Source organism: Siniperca chuatsi, linkage group LG17, assembly GCF_020085105.1.
Source record: "Siniperca chuatsi isolate FFG_IHB_CAS linkage group LG17, ASM2008510v1, whole genome shotgun sequence".
Classification (NCBI taxonomy): Eukaryota; Metazoa; Chordata; class Actinopteri; order Centrarchiformes; family Sinipercidae; genus Siniperca; species Siniperca chuatsi.
The window spans coordinates 9,823,958-9,847,829 of record NC_058058.1 but is presented as its reverse complement, the minus strand read 5'-3'; the positions used below and the strand labels follow the sequence as shown (position 1 = coordinate 9,847,829).

Below are 23,872 nucleotides of genomic sequence, written 5' to 3'. Positions count from 1 at the left end.
TACTGAATAATGGAGGTGAAAGAGTAAAAATGGTACAAAGCTCTCGAGCACTTTGATCCATAAAACACACACACCTTTATGACACAAGTGACACTGAGTTTTTTTGTTGAACCAGTCTGACAGCTTGCAGAGTGGGCGGTGTGGTGAATCTAGACAGCTTCAGTGAGTCTCAACAAGGGACCTCAGTGAAGAATCAGCAGCTGTCAGCCCCCCCCCCATGTTACTGTAGATCAGCCAAACATGTGCTGTGCTGTGGAGAGTTTCATGGCTAAAGTTTCTTTTCTGATGCCTTTTTTTTCAGGGGAGTTAGTTGAGTTTATTTTATTTTATTAGCTATTGACTTTATGCCAATTTAGAGACATTATAGGTTGTGTAAAATGTCAAATTGTGTTATGAATACTTTGTTGTTTATGATACACTAATAAGACTGTGAAATACTTAGTCAGTCGTTGAAAGTGTCCAAGTAAATTATTTTTATTGTTGTCATCACATTTCTTCCTGGTCTTCTTCTTCTGTTTTTTATAAATATAAATATGAGACATACATAAAGAGAAAGGACCATGAAAAAAAAGTGTATGTAAAATTTATAGAGTAATTAAAACAAGAGCAAAAATAAATACAGACAACGTTTTAAATAAACACACACTGAAGTGTTCATTTTCATCAGTCCAGCTCACACACTTGGCACAAATACCTGCATGTATTTCTAACTGTTATTTGGACAGGTCTGATTTTAGGTCACGAGTTACATAATGAAGGGCCTCTAACAGTCCACATGAAGGCAGTAACACAATACACATGAGCAGTATAAAGTTATGAGTATGTAAGTTTTTTATGACTTAAGATTCAATATTTTGTACATGCACAGACAGTTTGTTGATTGCAGTAAAGCATACATTAGCACCAGTCACTGCATTATTTAACGGAGACCTCAGTAGATTTTGGACACTGTTGGTTGATAAGCACGCCTGTTTGTTTTTAACATGTTTTGTATGTTTATTTATTTTGATTCATTTAAGATTAGCACGTATTTTAGGATCGTGTCCGAAGGTAGTAAGTGAAGTCTAACATAGTTACAGCAGCTTATATATGGCAAAAAAAAGACTCATTTACTTGAATGATCTACAAGACTGGAGATTTAATTGAGTGGTTATCCATACGCATTGAGCAGTGGGCTGTGTCAAGTATGGTTGAATTAAGTAACTGTTCATTTAGGTATGATTCACTGTCATGCTTATTAGAAACGTTGCCTTACATCCTGTCTGTGTTTGACCTCACCTTTTCTCATTCTTCACACCTTTTCACTTTGATTTCATGTTGAGCACAGCTGTAGCAAGTCATCCACTCTGAACATGCTGATTTAACACCTTTATTTAGACATGAACTGTATTTGCTTAAAAATGACAATGTGTTGCAAAAGGATATTTATAAGAATGATTTGTTTATTATATATTTTTAATAATAATGATAAAATAATAATAACGTGGAGCTGTTTGGAGCTGTCTCCTCTTACTGGTTCACATGCAAAAACCCTCCACTACCATCTGAAAGTAGGCCAGAGTTTTGAATGGACCTTTGCTAAAAGATACCAGTTGGCCTCAGCCTGCCACCTTGGTGGAGTCAGGGGGTCTGAAGACTCGTTGCCCCCAGAAAGACCAAAAGCAACACCCGTAAACGCAGATAGCAGCTCCCCTTACAGCTGTCTGCACCGCACATAAAATTAGACCCCCAGACAGTCGTACTGTAGGCTCCAGCAGGCAGAGACAACTGGGAAAAATACTGTAGGAGATGGACCCAACTCATAGTTCCAATCTTTACTTTGGTAAGGAAGGAATACACTGAATATTTACCTCTCAACACAGCCTTTTCACCTATTCCAGCGCTCTGTAGGTTTAAGACGATGATTATTCAGCATGTGTGTGAGTGTGTTGTGAGTCTGTACAGTGAATATAGAGTAAATCAGGTTTCACAGTAGCCTTTTCTTTGATTTTCTTCTTTGTGTTGTGTATTGTATGTGTGTGTGTGTGTGTGTGTGTGGTCTGTATTCAGGAAGTTGTACAGGATGCAGTCAAGCGGTGTACGGTGAAGGGAGAGCCTGCCGGGTGATGGGACAATTATTCCACGACACTTGTTTCACCTGCAGCGTTTGCAGTGAGTGCTCTTGATGTGAGGGTGGATGTTTTGGTGGAACGTTGTGGGTGCAAAATATCTTAAAGCCCCTCAAAACCTGACTTTAAATCTTTTGTGTTTCTTCATTAAATATTCATAAAGAACAACAAAATTAAAAATGCATCTTGGGGTATTATTTATTAAGAAGTTATCACTCAAAAACTCAGATAATCTGCTTTGTAAAGCACAGTACTTGAGTAAATGTATTTAGTTACAGTCCACCACTGAACTAACCTGACCAAGACCAGGCTAGTCTGGAGGGATACGTTTCCATGGTAACTTAGGTCAGACTTATTCAAACCTCCTTTATGAAACTGAATTTACTGAAATAAGCCTGGTTTAACTTGTAATATGGTAATTTGATTGACGGTAACCAAACAACCCAACAACTGTCATCAGAATCTGATTCAAATGTTGCCGAATTCTGATTGGTGCATGGAATCACTTGGCATCACCTTTTTCTAACTGAGCCCCGCCCACTTCAAACCAGTGAGGAAGAACAAGAACAACAACGCAGAAATCTCTCATGTGAAATAACCAAAACTATTTAAACTTTGGCAACAAAACTGTGTGTCCACGTAGGATCCTATTCTTAAAATTCCCTATTTATTGATATTTATTCATACTTATGTTACTGCTGTGCAATATCCTCCGTCTCATTATAACCTTAATAAGCTACACTTAACTTCACAGTTCATGCACTATTACTTTATACCGTATTATTATCATCAACTGGTAAACCCACTTTGTACTTCACACAATTTTATACTTATACCCACTTGGTACTTAATTTATTTTCTGACCTGTATTATAGTGTATTATATTTTTTTGCTTAGTACTTCTATTCCTGTGTGCACTGACATGATAGTGAGCTGCTGTAACAAAAGAGTTTCCCCTCGGGGATCAATAAAGTATTTCTGATTTCTGATTGTTGAATGAGAAAGTACGTTTTCAGGGCCTTTAAGTCTAAATATTTTTTCTGTTTTTATTCATTATGTTTGCCCCTTTACTTATTTACTTTTATTTTTCTTATTTAGCTTATTAGTTTGAGTGTAGTTTACTGCACCTTCTTAATTTCTTTTGTAACTGTTAATCATTAACTTTTATTGCAATCAGCACTTTTGAACATGCACTTTTGATGTTCTTTATTTTTATGTTTTTATGTATTTTTGTTTGAGTTTTTTTTTTTTTAGCCTTGGTCCAAAGACACAATGTTATATCTCATCTCAAATTTTTATGGCTGAAATGGCAAATAAAGTTGAACTTTGAACTTTATTCTTTTAGGGAACAAACTAAAACATCAGCATGTTATCAAATGTCAAAATGAGACATTTCCCCATATTCACCTTGTTCCTTGTCCTTTGTTTCATGTTTAGGTAAAAAGCTCAGTGGCAAGGCATTTTTTACAGTGTCTGGAAGGATCTATTGTGAGGATGATTTTTTGGTAAGAATATCCTGTTTTACCGTGGCTGTACACAAGACTTTAATGTTGCACAAACATATGATTTGTATCCAGTTTTTACAGCAATCAACCAGAGATTTAATGGGTGAATTGTTCTGTTATTTAATGTAGTACTCAGGAGTTCATCCATCCCCAGATGTGTGTAACAGCTGTGGGTATTTAATCATGGACATGGTGAGTATGCATTCATTTACTGTATGTAAAAGTTCCAATACCACGATGTATAAGTACTCCATTACAAGTAAAAGTCATTTGTTTAAAATCTTACTTAAGAAAAAGTAAGATAGCCTATTATAATCAATATGTACTTATAGTATCAAACGTAAGAGTACATAATTCTGAAAATTAGATATTTTATATTATATTTTACATATTTAGATTATTAATACTGATGACCCTCCAAAGGGTCCCAAAATAAATCTGAGGGGTCATGAGGTGAGTTCTGCTACACAAATCTGTCTTAATATTTTGGACTTTTCTCTAAGCTTTGATTTTCAGTGAAATATTATATTATTATATATGTTATATATTTAAATGAAACCATATATATGTATACATTTTTGTTTTTATGTAAGTCTTAATTTGAAAAGCAACCAGTAACTACATGTGTCAAATAAATGTAATGCAGTCAAATTTACAATATTTCCCTCCCGAAATGTACTGGAGTAGAAGTATAAAGTAGCATAAAATGGAAATACTCAAGTAACGTGCAAGTACCTCAGAACTGTACTTCAGTACAGTACTTGAGTAAATGTACTTGCCACTGGTGTACTTGTGTTACATTCCACCAGTGGCTCTCACATTGTTTAAAGAAGAGCTCATTTTGCCTCGTCAGGTCCTGCAGGCTCGTGGGAAGTCCTACCACCCGTCTTGCTTTCGCTGTGTCGTCTGCAGACAGAGCCTGGAGGGTCAGCCCTTCTCTGTGGACACAGACAGCAGGGTTTACTGTGTCAGCGACTACCACAAGTGAGTTTCTTATACACAAACTGCACAACAACAAAGGCCCAAGCCCTTTAATTCACACTCCAGACAAAAGATGAAACCAAACACTGCCAGACAGGCTACACATGAGATAAGTCACACCTAGAGTGATTTCACTGTTGAGTTTCTGTGACCTTAGGCTGAGACTTCTTCATGGTTTCAGGGTCCAAGCTCCCCGGTGTGCTGCCTGCAGAGTTCCCATACTGCCAACTGAGGTGAGCTGAACTGACTGTTTAATTAATGGCAGATAGCAGTAATTGATACTTTAGTTAAAAAATATGATAAAATTGTTATTTCGCTAAATACCTTTCTGAGACATTATTTTAACAATTTCCCTCCATTTGTTGATTGTTTCAGGGGTCTACAGAGTCTATTCGAGTGGTATCATTTAGCAGAAATTACCATGTAGAGTGCTACAGTGGTGAGGTTAACCTCATTTGAGGACAGGAGCAGGTTGACATACATCTCCATGTGTTTTTCTGCTGATCTTGTTTTGTAAATGTAAAACATCAAAAAGAAGATAAATGTTTAAGTTGCACAATTTCCTGTCTGCAATTAAGTTTGCTCCAAATAGTTCCTGAGTATTGTTTTGTGCTCTCTGTTTCTTGTTGGCTTTGTGGTCTGTATGAAATGATAAAAACAAAAATGATGAACATTAGATTAAGTAGAGTAATGGTGTCATTTAATGGGTTTCAAACAGATGACCCACATTTCACTTCATACTAAGTAACCTTTAATACATGCTTTAGTGCAATGAAGACCTCCTTTTTGTTGTCTTTTGATGTTTTAGGTTTTATTTGTGAATTTTAATTCAACTTTTTAACTCCATGAAAAGAGATACCCTGTTGCAAAGGCTCATTGATCTTGGTGTTAATGTTGACTTAATTATGTGGATTAAAAAAATATTCTCGTTCACAGAAGAGTCAGTGTCAGTGGAATAATGTTTGACTTGCTCATAATAAGGACTCATACTGGTACACAAATGAATTTATGGTGAAAGAGCAGGGTTTTTGTTTGTTTAAGTATGCAGGTGACGTGGCCTCAGTTGCCCTTCTTCAGAAAACAGATTCCTTAACTGGATCTGTGTATTTGTCCTAAACACAAGCTTTTCAGGCTTGGTGCTAAAGTAGGAATTTGGAGATTAATGTTTCATAACAGGGCCTGTTGTACTTGATGGCCAACTTATTAAAACTGTTTCAAATATCTCGGTACAGTTCTAGACTCGCAGGTGAACCTCTCTGAAGATACCTGCCATATTTTCAAGAAATGCACACAATGGCTTCTCCTTCAGAGACTTAACTGCTTTCAAGTGAGCCAGTCAGTCTTGGAAATAGTTTGCAAACCTCTGATTGAGAGTGTTAACATTTACCTGAAGTGCAGACTTAAGAGCAAACAGGCTAGAATAGTTTACATGACAAAATTAATTAGGAAATGCCAGAGTGACATGAATACAGTCAGGAGGAGAGATGAAGCCATGACGTCCTTTATTATCTCAGTTTGAGACTCTGAAATCTGGGAGGCGCTGTAAAAAAAATATTGCAAGTGTTTTATAAATTTTAAATAAATAAAAAAATCTTGCTCCACAGTATTTTATCTGACGTTTTGCTTTGTTTAAAGTATTTTATTTGTATGTATACTAGTTTGCAGTGTTTTACACTTCCGTGTTGTTTTGTTACCATATTTCTTCTGTATGTCGCATTTTATGTTTTTGTGAGCTAAAGCTCCACTCGGCTGGACAATAAAGTTGTATATATTCAAATCTAAGGAAACATATCATATCATCAAAGTGCATTATCGCGTTGACCCTGACTTGGAAAGAGCCTTTCCCCTACTGGTTGCACCGCACAGCAGCGACACCGCGTGTTAATACTCGGTCCTGCCACAAACTCCCCTCCCGGAAGAAACTACAGTCGAACTTGCTAAATGAACATAAACGCTGATTGAAATGGCGTCAGTCACGGTGCGTGGCTGGGCTCTCTGCACCGTGTCTCTGCTAAACCTTGCGTTTGTTTTCATATCCGGTGCAGATTTCATTCGGTTTATATCATTTCGGGCCATTTACCATAACATCACCGGGGAGACGACACTCTGTCAAGGTAAGAAGCGTCCGTAGGTTAACGCTAACTGCTGCTGACAGGCGACCCGGAGAAGTTTGCTCACTTTAGTGGAGAAGTTATTAGCGAAACCTTTGCTAATATGAGATGGTTTTCAGGGCTTGTCTCGTTGCTATTACTTAGTAACGCTGTAACAATAGCTGCATCATAGAAGGTGTTTTATAACATGAATGAAATGATGGTTTATAGTGAGAAAGAAAATCCCCATAACGCAACTATCTTTGGTAATTTAGCTCCTGTACTGTATTAGAAGCGCGTCAGCCTCTGTAATTAAAAAGTGACCTAACAGTGGTAATATGATCTGTTTTCTTGATCATACGACAGTAGAGCACCAGGGGTCAGTGCCCGGCTAGCTCAGTCGGTAGAGCATGAGACTCTTAATCTCAGGGTCGTGGGTTCGAGCCCCACGTTGGGCGATCATCTTTTCTGCTTTGATCTTTGTAGCCTGCCACGTCTGTTGTTTTTTTTATATATTAGTCAATGCTCAGTCAGGAAGTCATCCTCTAAACGGGATCATCACATGTCAAACAGTCTTCGAACTCTTCCCTGGTCGACAAACGTCACAACGGAACGAATTTCACCCTTTGAACGCTGCGGGGTCGCATTCGAACCCGAATGTACATTTGTTTGCATGCTATGACACGCCAAATTCGATTACGGTAAGATCGATTACGGTAAGACAGATCGGAAGCCTTTTCGTTCGTGGGTTCGAGCCCCATGTTGGGACTTTCCCGAGTGAAAACACAAATATGTTCTAGATACCAGAAAAAATATAAATTATTTAATTTAGCTTTTTATTTTGTTTTCGTTAAATTCAACACTGATGGGAATGAGAAGGAGGACCACATCTTCACTTGTAAAGAGGTCCATGGTGTAATGGAACTCTATGTAGAGGGTCCTGGGTTATGTATCATGTATATATTACTGTGGTGTGTTTAATGCTTGAGTGCCTGCAAACAGTACTTGTGTGTTCTTAATGCCTTCATGGATAACAGTGTATTATTGGGCCATGGCTGGTCAGTTGCAGCGTAAGAAAAGAAGCACACTGAAATAAACTGTAGACAATAAACCCTGGTGCCTGCACCAAATCACACTTAATGTGTAGTTTTTTATTGTAGAATAAAACCAAACCAAACCACTGGTTTTAGTTTGTTTATTCTGTCAATATAATGTATTGATGATATAATGTATGTACTCTAATTATTCATATAGGTCTATACAGGATACACAAATAAAACTTTTCATTGTTGTCTGGACTGTGTAGCTTGTTCATATATTTTCTACGTTTTGGTTGGCCGAATTAGCTACAGCTTCTACATTTTAGTTTTTATTTATTTGAATTTAAAGACAGAAATAAAGACCAATCAATGAATGGTAGCTGCTTTGTGAGGTTGTACAATTGTTTACATAATGACAAATGATTTTCTAATAACTATATTTTAATGCTCAATATAGTTAATAATATAATATTCAAATGTAACTGGTGATGTAACTGGTGATCAGAATTTGAAGTGACGTTTCTCCTCTTGTTCACATCCTTTGCCCACACGTAAGACTTCATACCATGGTCAGTGGCCCTGCAGGACAGCTCTGTCCTCAGGTCTCTTGCTGTGGATCTGGGGCTGATGGCTCTCTTCATTACGCAGCACAGTCTGCTCGCCTGGTCACCTGTCAAGCACACCCTCCAGTCAGTGCTGGGAGCCCTGAACAGGACGGCATACTGCTTCACCACTGCACTGGCACTCCAGGTACAGCAACACAGACTCTCAGAGCCTCTGAAATGCTGCTTTAATAGCCATAGTGAACAATAAGTCATTAGTGACAATTGTAATGTAATTCATTACTTGGTAATTTTACTGCATTTTGCAAGATCTTCCAACAGGAGTCAAAGCTGAACATGTTTTTGGCTTTATAACACATGTTGTTTCCCCACACCGCTCTGCATTATTATTCTGTCCTCCTGTGTTAGATCTTGATGCGTTACTGGCAGCCTGTGACCGGTGCCCCCTGTCTGTGGTCAGTGCGACATGCTCCCTGGAGCATCTGGTTCCCTCTGCTCTGCTTCACGCTGCACTTCCTCTGCTGGGCAATCATCTGCAGCATCCTCATGATCTTTGATTACCCAGAACTGCTGGGCATCAAGCAGGTAACCAGGGCTTCATTAGTGGGCTGTACTTTACTCATTGATGAACTTTTTGGGGGGCATTTATACCTTTTTATATGACAGTAAACAGTTGAAAGGTGACAGGAAACAAAGAATGATGTATAATAAAGATCCACAGGTGGAATCAAACACTGGATGTTGTGATTGCAGTAAATACTATGCATCTTAAGCACTAGGCCACCAGACATCCCATTACTTTAAATATTAAACAATATGTGAAACTGAAATTTTGCAGAACAAACATTAAATATTTTCACCTTTTATTCTTTTCTTAGTTACTTTAAGGGACTCTGGCTGATCTGCAGTATAATCAGCAGCTCTTTTGTCCTCTCAGAACAAATTTGGGATATATGGGGACATTAAATCTAGGTGAAAATTTGTTAAAACCAATATATTCCTTTTAAATATCAGGATTTATTTTAGTGAACAACTAACATTTTGTTAAACTTCCTTTTGGTCGCATGTAATTCTGAAATTTACACAATAAAATGTGCATTGTATTAATATACATTTCTGGCGACAAGTTGTGATTAGAATTTCATTACAGGAACCAGATTGTTTAATGGGGGTGGCTGTCAGAATTGAACTTCTAACCCCAAGTATTGTACACCAGACAAACCTCACTGGGCTCAGTTGAAAACATCAAGAGGATCAACATTTCACTTAATTCAATAGCCAATTAATTCAACAACAAACTCAGCAATCCACATCCTCCCACATCAGGATTAATATCCTCATTTTGATTTAATGCTAAAACAGCAACATGACATTAAAAAAGATCAAAGTGAGTGTAACAGGGACGGCGTAATCTGTGGCAGTGATTATAAAAACCTCTAAAATTACATAAATAGATCGACTCGTTGTTGGTGCTGCTGCTTAAACTTAATTTGTCTCTTCCACTCCTCCCCTCAGGTGTATTACGAGTGTCTCGGTTTAGGGGACCCTCTGTCTCACAAGTCACCTCGTGCCCAGCGCCTCCTGTCTCACCTCCGCCACCCGGTGTGCCTGGAGCTGGGCGTCGTGCTGTGGCTCCTGCCTGCCTTGTCCCTGGACAGGCTCCTGCTGGCGGGGACTCTGTCGACCTACCTGGCCCTGGCACACTCTCTGGACAAACAGGATTTAGCCTACCTCTGTGTTCAGTTTAAAAGCAAGATGCAGCTCTTTGCCGAGCCACACCGGGGCAGCGCCGACACCAGCAACCGGGACAACAGCAACCACAAGGAGGAGTGAAGTGAAGGTCTTCTTACTGTTGCGATGTGAAGCTGACTGCTGTCTTAATATTAGCCAGATATATTGGTACAAAACTGACTTCTCAATGAGCCGGGTTATCTGCTGTGCTGAATATGAACAAACAAACATGCTCTTGCCATTTACTGCTAATAACAACACTTGACACTGTATTTTTAAATTTTTCTTTATGTGGTTTCAGAAAGGGAGAGTTTTATTACAAATGGAGATTTTATTCCACTGTTTGAAAACACGTTCTACTAATGAGGATCGATGTTTTCAAAATGTGGCTGTTATTAAAGAAACGTGTTGTAATATGTGAATTCTGAGTCAGCACAATGTAACGGTTACATTTTTGAGTATATCTCTATATTCTGATCAAATTCAGAAAGAAAGATTTGTCAAAAATGTATATTATACGTAAACTATTTTTGTTTGTTTATCACATAGTATATTTTTATAGGCTTTCCTTGTGCCAACTACAGATACGCTGTATTTCTCTATACACTAATTTCAAATGTGATTGTCGTCGAGAAAGAATGTCGCCCTGAGATTTCACCCTGGCAAAAGCAACAAAAATGCAGCTTTGTTTTTCACAATTTGCAGCTGTAAAGAAAAACAAGTCTCACGGCGTTTCTGAAACTATGAATGTATTTCCTCAGTTCCTGGGGACACATCAACAGTAAAGCCAGACCAATTGTGTTCCACTGGAATCTGAACAAACTGAATAAAGTTGGTATTTCATGCCTTTTCTACGTCATCTTACTTGGTAATCCAAGTAACTCATGTCAAAAGTATTTTCCTAAATGTGTCATTAATTTTCAATCCTCAAAGTACTGTAATCTTTGGTTTAACGTGCATTAGTAGTAGTCTCATGTCTGCATTGTGGCCTCACTAATGACAATAATAACTCAGTATTTTCATGACCAAGTTGAATAAATGTAATAAGCTGTATGCTGTATGTGTGGTGTGTGACATGTTTATTTCTTATTTCTATGTATGTCTTCCCATCAGGTCTGTCGGCCAAGTCACACCAGTTTTAGAAGGTGCGTTTGGTTTATTTGCACTCTTTCATATTAACTTTTCAGTTGTTACTGGCATTTCCTTTTTTATGTGAGCTGTCAAGGCAACAGTCATTTGCTCTCTAGAAAAAGGCCACTTGATCTGTATCCAAAACTACAACTGAGATACTGAAAACATGATATAAATTTGCTAATTAAAGATGAGAACACTCAGTTGCCAGTTTATTAGGTCACCTAGCTAAAACGAATGCAGTCTAATCCAACATTCCTGCAATAAATCAAACTATTTAACTATGATCATAATGATCATAGTTAAATGATCTATATTGTATTATACAGACATGTATTTCTGTTATTTAACCTACCCTTATTGATATAAATGGGGTGGACAAAATAATAGAAACACCTGTCAGTATAAGGCAATACAACACCACCACAAACTCCAGCCTCCAATATGATCATACATTTAAATTTACACCTCTCTAAAACAGTTTAATCAAAAACTGAGTGTGTGAAGAGTTAATAACAAAAAACATGGAAATAATTTGATCCAACATGGACAGTGGAAGAATAAAGTCAGAGAAATGAACAAATGTGCAGGTAAATATATATTTGTTTCCACAAATTTATCAAGACTAATTTATCATGTTAAGATTATCAATATGTATAAATTGGCATTTATTCGACCATTTTCAGGTGGATTAGAGGACTAGTTTGGTCCCAGTGTCATTCCTCTGTTAGGTGGAGCAAGCTTTATAGGAAGAGGAGTTGCACGTTATGTCCTGGCATGAAAAAATGCAAGTAATCAGGGCTGAAAATAATAAAGTAGTTAAACATAAACATTCTATATGAGGGATGTTGATCATGCCTGGTCAGGTAAACTCGTGCAGCTCTGTGCTCTGCCCGTCTGACACCACAGACAGTTTCACACACCCGTCCACCTCCTCCTCTTTTCCAATTAGTCCTGCGGGACGAAGGGATGAGACGAGGGAGGGGTGGGGGGTTGGTGTCTGGGCAGACGGCTGTGTTCTTTAAACGCCTTTTCTTAGGCCCGACAATATGGTGTGTGCCACTAAACTCTCCTGAAGGAATTTAATGTAATTATCGGATTACAGTGCTGCCGCTCCAAAGCTGGGAATATTTACTACTATATCGACGACGGAGGTGTTTTCATGCTCTGACGCACAGTCAGGTCGAGGGGTGATTTGACTGGGTCGCACTGCGTTTTTAAACACTTCGTTTTGACAGCATAGATTAATCTGTTAGTTATTGGCAAAGCAGATTTTTCGTCGAGGAGTGGAGCGCATTACGCACAGCCAAGACGCACAAGTGGAGATGACAACTGCAAAGTCGAAGCGGATACAGTAATATCTTTGCAAAAACTGGGTTTTTGGTGAGTTTAATTGAACATTTTCATCATGAATATTACACTAAAGCAGAAAGTGATTTTCTCTTACATGTGCTGCAAGTTAATTTGATGAAGTTTATGATATTGTTTTGTGTAAAAGATGAAAGTTAGACTCAGGTCGGCCTAAACTTGAACTGCAGGCTAGTGTTGACAAATGTCCCACCTTGTGAGTCTTCATTGATTTTCATCTTTGTATATGCTATTAAACATTAAAAATACCTTTTACTGAATTATGTCTCAAAAGTTCAATTTTGAACTGATTTTAATTCACTATTTCCTTATTTGCATACACCATTTCCAGAGGCACTAAAGAAGAACGCCAACCATCTTTTCCAAAACCCGGCACTTTTTCTGTTATGTCTGTCTCCTCTCTGCCGGAATGGAAGCAACTCCTGCTGGAGAAAAAGAGGAGAGAGGAGGAGGAGCGAGAGAGGAGAGAAAAAGAGGAGGAGGAGAAGTTTGCCAGCATGCCCGCATGGAAGCGAGGAATCATCCAGCGGAGGAAGGCGAAGCAGGACAGTTTTGGTGACAGAGAAAAGGAGAGAGATGCCTGTCTGCTGCAGGTGGACGTCAGATCTCCTTCTGATGGTCTGAGTGACATGGACAGCTTTGTAACAGTCAATCTGGGAAACGAACTGTCACTTAGTCCTGAACCGGGGCAATGGCTGGATGCAGACCTCAAACCAGTGAGTCAGGTGTCTGTAGAAACTATAGTTCCAGTGCATGAAAACCCATTTATTCGCACGCAGAGTTCATGGAAGAAGGGCAGGGATGCAGAAGTAGGGAATGAGCCAGAAGTTAAGGAGAGGGAGAAAGACAAATCGGGCCCCAGGGGTCAAGATGGGGAGTCAGGAAGAGAAAGAGAAATAGAGCTGAAAATAGAGAGATTCAGAGATTTAAGTGAGGGACGGGAAAAAGAGAGGAGCAGGGACAGGAGTCAAGGAAGAGAAAGAGAGAACAGCAGGGAGGGACGGGAAAAAGATAAAAGCCAATGGAAAGAGTCAGTTAAAGATGCAGGCACGGAGCGGGAATTCCTCAAAGTAAAAAAAGACGAGGAGGAAAAAGAAACAGATCCACCATCTAGTTCGTTTTCTCCCCTTGTCCCTTGTCTTCGGACCATCCGAGCCGACAATATCATTATCATTGAGCAGGAGAGGAAAGGCAGTGATGAGAGAAGGGGTAGATGGATGGAGGCGGAGAGAGAGAGGCCAGAGGAGGACCACCACGGGAAGAGAGGGATGAAGATGGACCTGAGGGAGATCCTGGCTGGGGGAGGGAGTGTCACCGAGATCCGAGCCTCTGAGGTTCTGATCATAAAGCCTTCGGCAAGCCCTGAAGAGAGGAATCCAGTAGGAGGAGGAGGGGGAGGAGGCGGGGAGGAGGAGAAGGAGGAGGGAAAGGCTCAGGTAGAGAGGATGGAGAGATGAAGTGCAGCATGGATGGAAGGAGGGAGAGTATGGGCAGGGAGTTCAGAACAGACATGTCCTGGCTGAGAGAAAAAGAGAAAGAGAGACCATGGGGCCAGGCGACAGTTATTAAAGACAACAGGAAGGACAGCTTGGATGATAATATTTTCGTTGAAAGAGGAGGGAGGGTTAGCCAGCTGCTGAGTAAATTCGGAGAGCACCCCAAGCCTCCATCTCGATCCAAAAGCTCTGATAATTTCCTCCAGCCTGGGAGGAGAAAATACTCAGGAGATGAAGATGACCAACAATCTGAGGAGAGGAATATGCAGTTGAAAGGTGTGCCGAAACGCTCATTTAGTTTCTCCGATCGTGTGATCTGTGCTAAGGAGAATGGTTTAGATGACAATGGGTATTATGACAGGAAAATGAGGATACATTTGGATAAGAATGTTGCACCGTGGGTTGACGTAGCAGGCTTAGGGAAGGAAACCACAGCAAAGATCAAACTGGGGTGCGCACGACTTTTAGATAAAGACAGGTTTGGAAAGCATAGAGACAGACAGTTTAAAAATGAGGATGGAAAGGGGGGGGGCATGCAGAGGAGAAATGAGGCAGAAATCTCCATCCAACACAGAGGCGAAGTTAAGAAAGTTGAGCCTGTTGACACAAGGGCTGCGGAAAAGGCAGGTGATGCAGATGGAGACGAGGGATTCACAGTGGCATCTGTCAAAAACACAGAGGGAATCTCGTTTGCCAGAAGAGTACCGATCAGGCAGGATGGGAAAGCAAGAGCAGAAAGAGAGGCGAAGCGACTGACAGGTGAGAAAAGTGCAGAAAGGGAGCAGAGTGTAGAAAAAGATTCAGAGACGGGGGGACCGATTGAGGTGTTTTTTTGTGACAAAAAGGTATCTGACTTTCGGAAAGAAGAGGGATTCGAAAGCACAGTCCCAACTGAAGCTTTGCAGAAGAGTTATGTTGTTGCTGCATCAGCAGAGCTGGCCAGTCCATGTCACGCTGCTGAGAGTCACTACAGACATGAATCAGCTTTCACAGAATGCTCCAATCTACTCTGTGCGGTCACAGATAGAGCTAGAGACCCCTCTAGAGGGCCAGAGTGGAGTGGTACAGGGCCACAAGGACCTTACTTAACACACAATGTTCTGTCCCAACACACAGAGGATCTTATAAGTAAAATAGAAAAAATAGGAGACACAACTGTTTATAGTAACGAGAAAGGAGAAAGGGCTTACAAAGCAGCTTGTGAAGGGACAAAAGAGAGCAAACAGGAGGCGCAAACATACAGTGATATTGGATCAGAAAACATCATTCATGATGTAACCCCCAGATGTCCGAAAAGGATTGCACCCATGGGAATCAATCCAGGTCCCCTCAAGATTCAAATCCCCAGAACTGTGTTTTACATTGCGGAAGAAATGGTGGAGAGAAAAAAGGCTGTAGGTCAAAACGACGAGGGGCAAGACTTGGAAGCAGGTAAAGGAGTTGAGAGGAGGGATAGCTGGAGGATCGGAAAACCCTTGAGCCGCATCGAGTCCCTGCGAGAGAAGATCAGACAGAGAGAGTTGGAGAGGCTGAGACAAAGAGAGGCACAAGATGGAGGTGGAAGTGAAGGTTCAGAGATAAGTGATATTCAGACAGCTGAGGACAGGTATGACGAGAGGGGAACTGAAGTAGAGAAAGAATGGGAAGCTGCAGCTCATATGCGGAAGAGGCTGGTCGAAGCAGAGAGGGGACAGGAAGATGCAGCAGCGGCATCCATGACTGCATTTGACGTCACGCAGGAAGTCAGTGTGTTAAAAACTTGCCCTCAACTTCCTGATTCTGTCGAACACTCACAAGCCGTGAGAGGAGAGGAAGTAACAAGCGGGTTTGGCACTGCTGCCTCCGAAGTTATCTCTGACAGCTTCCAGATATCTGAGGATGAAGACGATCCCCTGAAACATGTGGAAGAACAGCTGAAGCACCACAGGAGCCAACACGAGAACAGAAAAGAAGAAAGGGAGGCGGAAGAAAAGGAGCTCTCAGAGGAGGAGGTAGAGGAATATACATCGCCACTCGATCCTGTACAATCTCTCTCCCCTTTGCCACCTCATCCCAACTCTCTCGTAGCCATGAGTCGGATCTACAACTTGGAAACAGTTGGCTCAAGGTCAGGCATGTGTCTGAGGGAGAGGACTGTAGACATCCCATCAGTGCACCTTGTTAAAGTGAAGCCCCTGATGTCAAACGCACAGCAGGGGGACAGCAAAGCATTCTCAGGTGAAAACATTTGTGGAGTTCAGACAATACAACGACAGATAGAGCAGCTTCAGCTGAAAGAGCAGGAAGCGTTGAAGTCTTCTACATCACCAAACACTCCTCTCAAAGACAGAGAGACAAAGGGGCAGCAAAGCCCCAGAGGAGTGTTAAAACACCAGGTAAAGGACGATGCCAAGACCCAGGAGAAAGATCAAGAAACGTCAGAATCAAACCCCAAAGTGTCTCCTCAGCGCGTTTGTTCTCCAACATCTCAGCTCAAACCATCTAACCAAACTATCATCGTCACCCCCTCACTTCTCAGGAGCCAATCCCCGGACAATACTCTGAAACCCTCGGATTGCGCCCCGACCCCAGCCTCCTCCCCGAGCTCCCTATCTCCTGCCCAGTCTCCTAGTGTCTCTCCATCTCCCACCCCATCGCCCACGCTCTTCTCCATCAGGAGTGCCTCTGGAGGCCAAGTGAAGAGAGGTGCCACCATCACAATCTCTCCAAGAAAAACTGCCCGAGGAGGAGGAGGAGTGACAGGGTCCACAACCAGGTCCACGGTAGCAGGTCTGACAGCCACAAAGACCTCATCGCAGCAGGCCCAGACAGCCTCCGCTGTGGTCGAGCCAGTGAAGAAGAAGTACCCCACAGTGGAGGAGATTGAGGTGATTGGTGGATATCAGAATCTGGAGAAGTCCTGTCTGGTCAAGAACAGAGGGACCCCGAAAAGGGTGAGTGGGAACTGTGTAGTTTTTGTTTGCCTTTCACTCAGATAAATAACAGACTTATTGGCTTCTTAATCATACAAACAATGGCACCAAAAAAGCAGAGGAGAAATGATCTTTATCTCCCAGTAATTTTAACATTTAACAAGGTGATGAAACTAAGCTAGATTTCAGAGGGATGGTCGCTCCCTTGCTTTCTAAAATTCATCAGAGGTGGTCCAGAGGGCATAACCTTGTGTCACCTGCCTGATGGTCCCTCGTCGTCAAGCAGAATCCCCTTTCACTGGAAGAACATCCCTTTTGATTGAGAAGTGCGATCAGTGACCGACCTAAGCCAGTTAAAGCCTTATCAAGCACGACATCTTGATTCTTAGCCATAAAATCCTGGCGTGATCTGCTTTGCCATTTGCTTCTATGGTCAAATTCTTTGCAGACTTTTCTTTTGACTTTTACCCTATGATAATGATCTCACCATACATACTGTAGCCAAAATCATGTGGGCAGGAGCATACATATTTTTGGATGTTTATGGGTTATTATTGATACAAAAAAACACAGAAAGACAGTGAAAGCAAACTGCTTGTTGCTTTGTTTGCTAATCTAACAGCACCTAAAATGAGGGTTTCTATAAGTGCAATGTAAAAAAAAAGAAGAAGGGTTTGATATAGTACCCCTGAGCTTCTGCAGAAAGAAACAGTTAATGTTGCAGGCTTCAGTGGAGACAGAAAAGCTGAGTAGGAAACCACAATGAAAAGCAGCCAACTCCTTCCTCCCTTTATTTTTTTTGTATTTAGTCTGTCTACCTAACATCACATGCCTGTCTGTGTGAATATATGCAAGACCAAACTGGTATTTAAAGTAATTCAGTCTGAGTTCTCCAGTTTCGACTGAAACTACAAGTGAACATCACTCAAGTCAAAGTTCATACTAGGACTTTCTGTTTCCTCTTATTTTTTTACTTTTCCTGTATCCAGTCCTTGTTTGAGAAAGAGTGGGAGATGAGCTCTTATGTAATAAAGGAGAAGTGTTTCACTGCACTCGACAGCCTATGAGAAGAATCCTATTATTTCTGATCTACGTAAGAGCTGTTAAACTGCTGGTAATTTCACCTCAGTTTAAAACTGAGTGTGCTGCAGACTGCTTCCTTATTCCCTCGCACCAAATGTGCCATTTTGTTGAGTCCACACTCCCTTCCTTTCAGACAAATCTCTCTTTGTATCTTCTTGGCTGTTTCCTAGCAGGGGTTTGGTTTGTTAGACTGGAGTCTTGGCAAACAGTTTTTGACCAACTCCTCCCTATCGCCAGGGCTGAGCGTTACTGACAGCAGGCCGCCAACTCTTAGTTTGATGTGGGTGAAATGGAACAAGAAAGAAGACAGAGTGTTACAGAAAGATGTGAGAATTACTTGTTGGTGGTCTAACGTGCCAACAAAGAGTAGTCAGTGAGGGAGGGCAAAAAAATGAGTTTGACAGTCATACTGAGAGGATTAAAGGCAATTAAAGGCTTGTTATTTCGTCTAACAGAAACTCCCTGTCACACTGCATGTTTTTGCTCACTTCCTCTTTCAAACTTCTTCAATTCCTCCAAACAAGAGACAGAGATCGACACAAGGAAGTGATGCGGTATCCATTTTTAAATTGCCAAATGCAACTCAGGCCGTCTGCTTCTGCTCGACTTTAGTAATCGACACAAGAGTGAACGAGAAACTAGGTTTGATGCTGTTCTCTGTATATTAATGTCTCCAGCTCTAATTAAATAAACAATCATTTATCTATAAGCACAGTCCTCTTTAGCTGCAGTGAGTGACCACTTTACAGCAGTGATTTTCTGACCACCTGTCGCTCTCTCGTTGATGCCCTTCAGACTGTTTGACGTCAGGCCTCCTTCCCTCCCCCATCTAACCCACGCCATCATGTCACAGAGGGGGGGTGACCTGCTTGCTCCTCGTCGTCCTCCTCCTCTTTTTCCTCTCCATTTTCCTCTTCATATATATGCTTTTTATCTTGGGCTGTCTCGCGGTCAAATTCGCCCTGCACTGGCTTGATTGAGACTCGTTTTTTCTTGTTTGAAATTTAAGATTCTGTCTGACATTTTTGTCAAAATCTATTTATTAATTTATATTATAAATGTTTTGTCTGCATTTACTATATTCTATGTAAACCAATACATGCTTTTGAAAGGATTTAATTGTCTTGAACTATAAAAGCATAAATTTGGAGTCAGTGTGGGATGTGAAATCTTTGCAGAACTTGCAGAACACAGATAGAAATTTTGACTTTCAGCGTTACTAAACAAGCTGTATTGAACCTGTGAAGACGTGTTGTCAAATATTATCATACATATTAAATTCCTGCTAATGAAAACTTCCCTCTTTGGCTATCTTATTATTCTCCTACTCTTTCAGTTTCTGTCTCTCACCCGCCTCTGCTTTCCTGCTGTGTTAGCCTGGGTTAATCGGGTTCAGGGAGGGAGGATTAGCCTCCTGTGCCTTAGCATGATTCGCCCAGCCTCTCTAATGCAGAGCTATTATCTGCACTCCTCTGCAGACAGCCATTGTCAGGGTGAAGCAGCGGTAACTCATATATTGTGTGCGGTGTGGTGTCTGTACATTTCAGGCTCCATTCAGATCATGTCTGCACCCCTGGGTGTGTTTACTACTGTACACGTCCAGGCCTCAGAGCTGCAGCTGCTGTTATTATAAGACACACTGTGGATGTGCTGCGCTGACCCATCGGCCTGTTTCCTGTTGGGTCTGTTTACACCCAGCTGACCTCTGAGTAAACAAACTCCTCGCAAATATCCGTCAGTCCAGACAAAGACGAGCCCAACACTACAGGGCCTCATTCAACTTTTCCGCACTTGTTGTAAACCAACTTAATTTCTGCTTCCGCTGCTGTATCGTTCATCTGTGCGATGACAGTCTTTCTCTGAATAATAAATAAGTTAGTGCATGAAGCGTTCAGTCAGTAAGTACTCTGCAGAGGGAGTATTTCTGCTGTGTTAAGCCTCATGCTGTCAGTTAACATTACACTGACAGATTACAAACATCTCACAGAGACAGATTGAAACTCTCTTCAGTGCCTCAAAGTTATATTTATAATGAGTCAAATATTGTTAATGTTAACCTCTAACAGTCTATTTTGCCTCAAGTTCTTTAAAAAAAAATTTATGCCATTTTGCCTTCAGTCAATAGATGACAGTAGAGACACTCCAAGCTGCCTCTACTCTATACAGAGCAGAATATAAACACAAAACATGCAAATGCGAGAATCACCAGATCTATTTCTGATAAAGAACTTTATCTCCAAATGATACGTACAGTACAGACCAAAAGTTTGGACACACCTTCTCATTCAAAGCGTTTTCTTTATTTTCATGACTATGAAAATTGTAGATTCACACTGAAGGCATCAAAACGATGAATTAACACATGTGGAATTATATACATAACAAAAAAGTGTGAAACAACTGAAAATATGTCATATTCTAGGTTCTTCAAAAGTAGCCACCTTTTGCTTTGATTACTGCTTTGCACACTCTTGGCATTCTCTTGATGAGCTTCAAGAGGTAGGATTGTAGTATTTACATAAGTATTATTATGATATATACTATTATATATCACATATAAGTATTTACACCTCTGTCTGCTGAGCCAATCATTTTTTAAAGCATTTTTCAAAAACCAAGTTTGCTTCACACAAATAAAATACCTACAATAATAAAATGTATTTGACTGGAGCCAATTATAAGTAAAGTAATCCTCTCTTTACTCATGTTTACAGGGAAAGGTGTGTTTCGACGAGGACCAGCTGGAGCAGGTGTGTGAGTACCCATCAGAGTGCTCCGTGATGGCTTATACCCACTACCCTCACGACCTGTGGAGGCCGCAGGGGGAGGAAGTGCAGGAGGAGGAGGAGGAGGAAGCTGAAGCGGAGGGAGGAGCGATCATGTCCAAAAGCATAAAGAACATGGGGATTACAACGGGACAGGGTCTTAGAGTGGGTCAGTGTCACCCCCTTCTCAAAAAACATAACGTATAGTGAGTGACATTATGGATTCAGATTGTTTTGCTATTCATGATGGCTTCTGTGCTCTCCTGTGAAACTCTCCACAGGTTTGGACTTTACTCAGGCTAAGATGGCAAATTTCCATTTCTTGTCTGTTTATTTTCACTGTGTTGTCACCACAGAAGAGGGCTGGAGTGTCTGAACTTTTCTCAAATGATGATGTCTGGCAATATTCTGTTGTATATTTTTCATTTTGTCAGAAAAGACCAAAATCAACAATTAATTAATTTTACAAGTATTACAAATAACAAGTATTTCCTGTGAAGCCAAAACCTGATATAGCTTATTTCTCCATAGAGCTCCTTTGTTGTGTTGTTTTATCATTATGAAGAACCTGGTCACTGTAGTTTATTTTGAGTCAATCCCCACATGTCATAAATATGCACTACCATAAAAAATGTGTATTAATCCACAGCAAAAAATAGGTCCCAGCAAATGCATAATTTACTCCTGTTTGAGCAACGTTAGCTAAAAACTACAGTGCCCAGATGTCTTAGGAAATAACGGAGCTTATTTTAAACATTAAACAATACATTTGTGACCCATTTTTATAGATTTAAGTGTTCAGAAGTAATTAGTTCACCCAGTTTATTCAGCAGACGTGTTTGTAGCATTGACTCCTTTCTCATAGCTCTTTTTATATACTAACAGAGGAGGTTAGATAAAAATGTATGGTGCAACACAGCTAATAAGCTGCAATAGCTTCTTCCATTTTAGACTCTCCCTCAAAGGCCAGTGTGACGTCCCTGTCAGGAGAGCTTGATAATGGCCAACGGCGCAAAATTCACTGTCAAAGTTCAACAAATTTGACGCAAAAGATTAGCACAGATTTACTTAGACCCTGCAAACAAATCCACTGATAATGGCAATTACATTAGATTGGATTGGATTAGATTTTGCTGCAAAATTTTGTCATTTTAAACAATTGTTGGTTTTGGTATTTTCATGGGATTTGTTGACAACAAGAAAAATCTGGAATAATGCCTTATCCTTTCAATAAACACACTGACCTTTTTCAGAGTTTTGCAAATGGTAGCAGGTTAGCAGTGTGGGCAAGCTCAGCATAGTGAAGAAATAAAGACTACAAATCCCAACACAACATTGGTTTTATATGCAGCAAATGGATGTCATTAGAGAGCAAATGGGATGATATGGTTGCATTCATGGTCCTTATAAAACCATCAATGTCGCTGTTGGTGAATGGGAAGAAGTCAGCTCCAAAATAAAAAATACAACAGGACAGAAAATCCTACATTCAACTTATTTACCTTCCATCTCCGTCTCTCTGTCTTCCAGATGAGTCTTGCCCTCGGTAGAAGCCAGTCACCTCGCCAATGAGATCACCAACATTTTGTTGAACAATATTACATAATCTTTATTTTGTTTTGTTTAATTTGAATTGTTGAATTGCGTGTTGAAGTGAGTGTTTGTAATCCTTGTGGTGTTTTGTTTTCCCTAGCATCAGAACGAATGAATGTTGTGGAAGAAATGTACAGCACAGTTTGATTCATGCAGTTAACAAAAGCAACATAATTGTTTTTTTCAGGGAAATTGAGGGACAAAAGTGAATGTATAAGTATGATACATATTATAAAAGATCCTCAGGTGTGCACTGCTGGGCGATGAAGGATCACTTGTCTATGCAATATAATAAAACGGATAATAGTTTATTTTTTAGTTAATATATTTGATAGTTTCTTTTATGTTAATTACTTTCTAAATTTCAGTCAGCACTGCTTCAGCACAGAAGAGTGATGTTTATATCATCTGGTTTCATGTGCCTGCTGGATTTGCCCATACAGATGATATGAAAATCAGTTTATATAGATATTTGTATATTTATATAAGATATTTATATTTTTCTTGTATGAAGCCTTTTGGAAAAACCTCTTCTCAGTGGGTGTTGTGTTGAATGTTGCAGGGGTGGTGCAATCTGTGCAGGACGACTTTCAGAAGTTTGTGTCTTTTGTTGGGTTTAATTGAGCCTTACTGTTCGCAATGACAACTCTGGTAACAGTTCAGTTAATGTGTATGGATGTAAATAAAGGTATTCAGATTAACTTCATCATACTACAGCTGCTATCTGACTTTTGGCTGTATTACCTCCATAATACAATATACACAGAGTATTTCCTGTTTGTAAATTAATATTTTAATTGGTGAAAGAAGATGCAAACTCTGTGCAAATTATTATTTTCTATGACGGTTGAAGAAGCTGACTTCAAGAGAAAAAATCGAATAAATATCTCTGAAAACAGTTTTGTCACTTATTTTATTTTTTAATGGCACAATGGGCAGAAAGTGAGATGTTCTCAGCCTTTTAATTTCTTTTCTAGCACAGGCGAGTAAAGGAATAACACAGTTATCAATTATAAATAAATACTATAATTATGGTGAAAATATTCTAAATATATGAAATATACCAAGACAAAAAGTGAATTCTTCACCTTGGAAACAGCATTTGACAATATAATCTCACCACACACACACACACACACACATATATATATATATGAGAAGTTATGTACCTTATGTGAAGTGGCATATCAAATCAGTAAATTAAGTGTGCTTTTAAATAAACTAAATTTGAGGGGAAAATGACATAAAAGAACATTTGTGTTTGGATGGATACCTGAAATAATTTAAAAGTACATTTTCCTGATCATACTTTTAATTAAGTAACATTTTGAATGCATAGCTTTTACTTGTAATGAAGTATTTTTTACTTTTACTTAAGTAAAGCGTCTGAGTACTTCTTCCACCACTGACAAGTTGTATACACAAGTTATATTGTTGTTTACTTGTTGTGTAAATTAAAGTTTATTACGCTCAGCGCCATCATGAGGTTTAACAGCGACACCCTGC

The 23,872-nt window shown here is 40.0% G+C and overlaps 3 protein-coding genes and 1 non-coding gene across 6 annotated transcripts; all 4 read left to right on the top strand.

Moving 5' to 3' along the window:
- The first annotated feature begins 1,689 nt into the window (after positions 1-1,689).
- On the top strand, positions 1,690-6,223 carry LOC122864250 (LIM domain-containing protein 1-like). 3 transcript variants are annotated; one of them, XM_044171530.1, is made up of 7 exons: positions 1,690-1,822; positions 2,050-2,151; positions 3,546-3,613; positions 3,743-3,805; positions 4,467-4,597; positions 4,752-4,827; positions 4,970-6,222. In XM_044171530.1, exons 1-7 carry the CDS (start codon positions 1,789-1,791, stop codon positions 5,051-5,053), a joined length of 558 nt encoding a protein of 185 aa, XP_044027465.1. In that variant the 5' UTR covers positions 1,690-1,788; the 3' UTR covers positions 5,054-6,222. The 3 variants fall into 3 exon arrangements, with proteins under 3 accessions (XP_044027465.1, XP_044027466.1, XP_044027467.1); XM_044171531.1 differs by having other exon boundaries at positions 1,691-1,822; positions 4,776-4,827; positions 4,970-6,212; XM_044171532.1 differs by having other exon boundaries at positions 1,739-1,886; positions 4,970-6,223.
- Positions 6,224-6,258: 35 nt separating this feature from the next.
- nrm (nurim) lies at positions 6,259-11,071 on the top strand. Its single transcript, XM_044171527.1, has 4 exons — positions 6,259-6,708; positions 8,281-8,474; positions 8,696-8,872; positions 9,803-11,071. Exons 1-4 carry the CDS (start codon positions 6,558-6,560, stop codon positions 10,118-10,120), a joined length of 840 nt encoding a protein of 279 aa, XP_044027462.1. The 5' UTR covers positions 6,259-6,557; the 3' UTR covers positions 10,121-11,071.
- On the top strand, positions 7,070-7,142 carry trnak-cuu. The gene has a single exon. It is a non-coding gene; the product is annotated as a tRNA-Lys (tRNA).
- Positions 11,072-12,176: 1,105 nt separating the features above from the next.
- Positions 12,177-23,264, top strand: LOC122864752. The gene is made up of 4 exons (XM_044172367.1): positions 12,177-12,532; positions 12,849-13,971; positions 14,004-16,946; positions 20,723-23,264. Exons 2-4 carry the CDS (start codon positions 12,904-12,906, stop codon positions 20,978-20,980), a joined length of 4,269 nt encoding a protein of 1,422 aa, XP_044028302.1. The 5' UTR covers positions 12,177-12,532; positions 12,849-12,903; the 3' UTR covers positions 20,981-23,264.
- The last annotated feature ends 608 nt before the right edge of the window (positions 23,265-23,872 follow it).

What these genes read in the sequence shown, in the direction of transcription:
- LOC122864250 (XM_044171530.1), top strand. Translation starts at nt 1,789, where the DNA reads ATGGACCCAACTCATAGTTCCAATCTTTACTTTG. An exon ending in TAGTTCCAATCTTTACTTTG is followed by an intron (nt 1,823 to 2,049) that starts GTAAGGAAGGAA and finishes GTCTGTATTCAG; the next exon opens with GAAGTTGTACAGGATGCAGT. An exon ending in TTTCACCTGCAGCGTTTGCA is followed by an intron (nt 2,152 to 3,545) that starts GTGAGTGCTCTT and finishes TTTCATGTTTAG; the next exon opens with GTAAAAAGCTCAGTGGCAAG.
- nrm (XM_044171527.1), top strand. Translation starts at nt 6,558, where the DNA reads ATGGCGTCAGTCACGGTGCGTGGCTGGGCTCTCTGCACCGTGTCTCTG. An exon ending in GGAGACGACACTCTGTCAAG is followed by an intron (nt 6,709 to 8,280) that starts GTAAGAAGCGTC and finishes CCCACACGTAAG; the next exon opens with ACTTCATACCATGGTCAGTG. An exon ending in CCACTGCACTGGCACTCCAG is followed by an intron (nt 8,475 to 8,695) that starts GTACAGCAACAC and finishes CTCCTGTGTTAG; the next exon opens with ATCTTGATGCGTTACTGGCA.
- LOC122864752 (XM_044172367.1), top strand. Translation starts at nt 12,904, where the DNA reads ATGTCTGTCTCCTCTCTGCCGGAATGGAAGCAACTCCTGCTGGAGAAA. An exon ending in AGGTAGAGAGGATGGAGAGA is followed by an intron (nt 13,972 to 14,003) that starts TGAAGTGCAGCA and finishes AGGAGGGAGAGT; the next exon opens with ATGGGCAGGGAGTTCAGAAC. An exon ending in ACAGAGGGACCCCGAAAAGG is followed by an intron (nt 16,947 to 20,722) that starts GTGAGTGGGAAC and finishes TCATGTTTACAG; the next exon opens with GGAAAGGTGTGTTTCGACGA.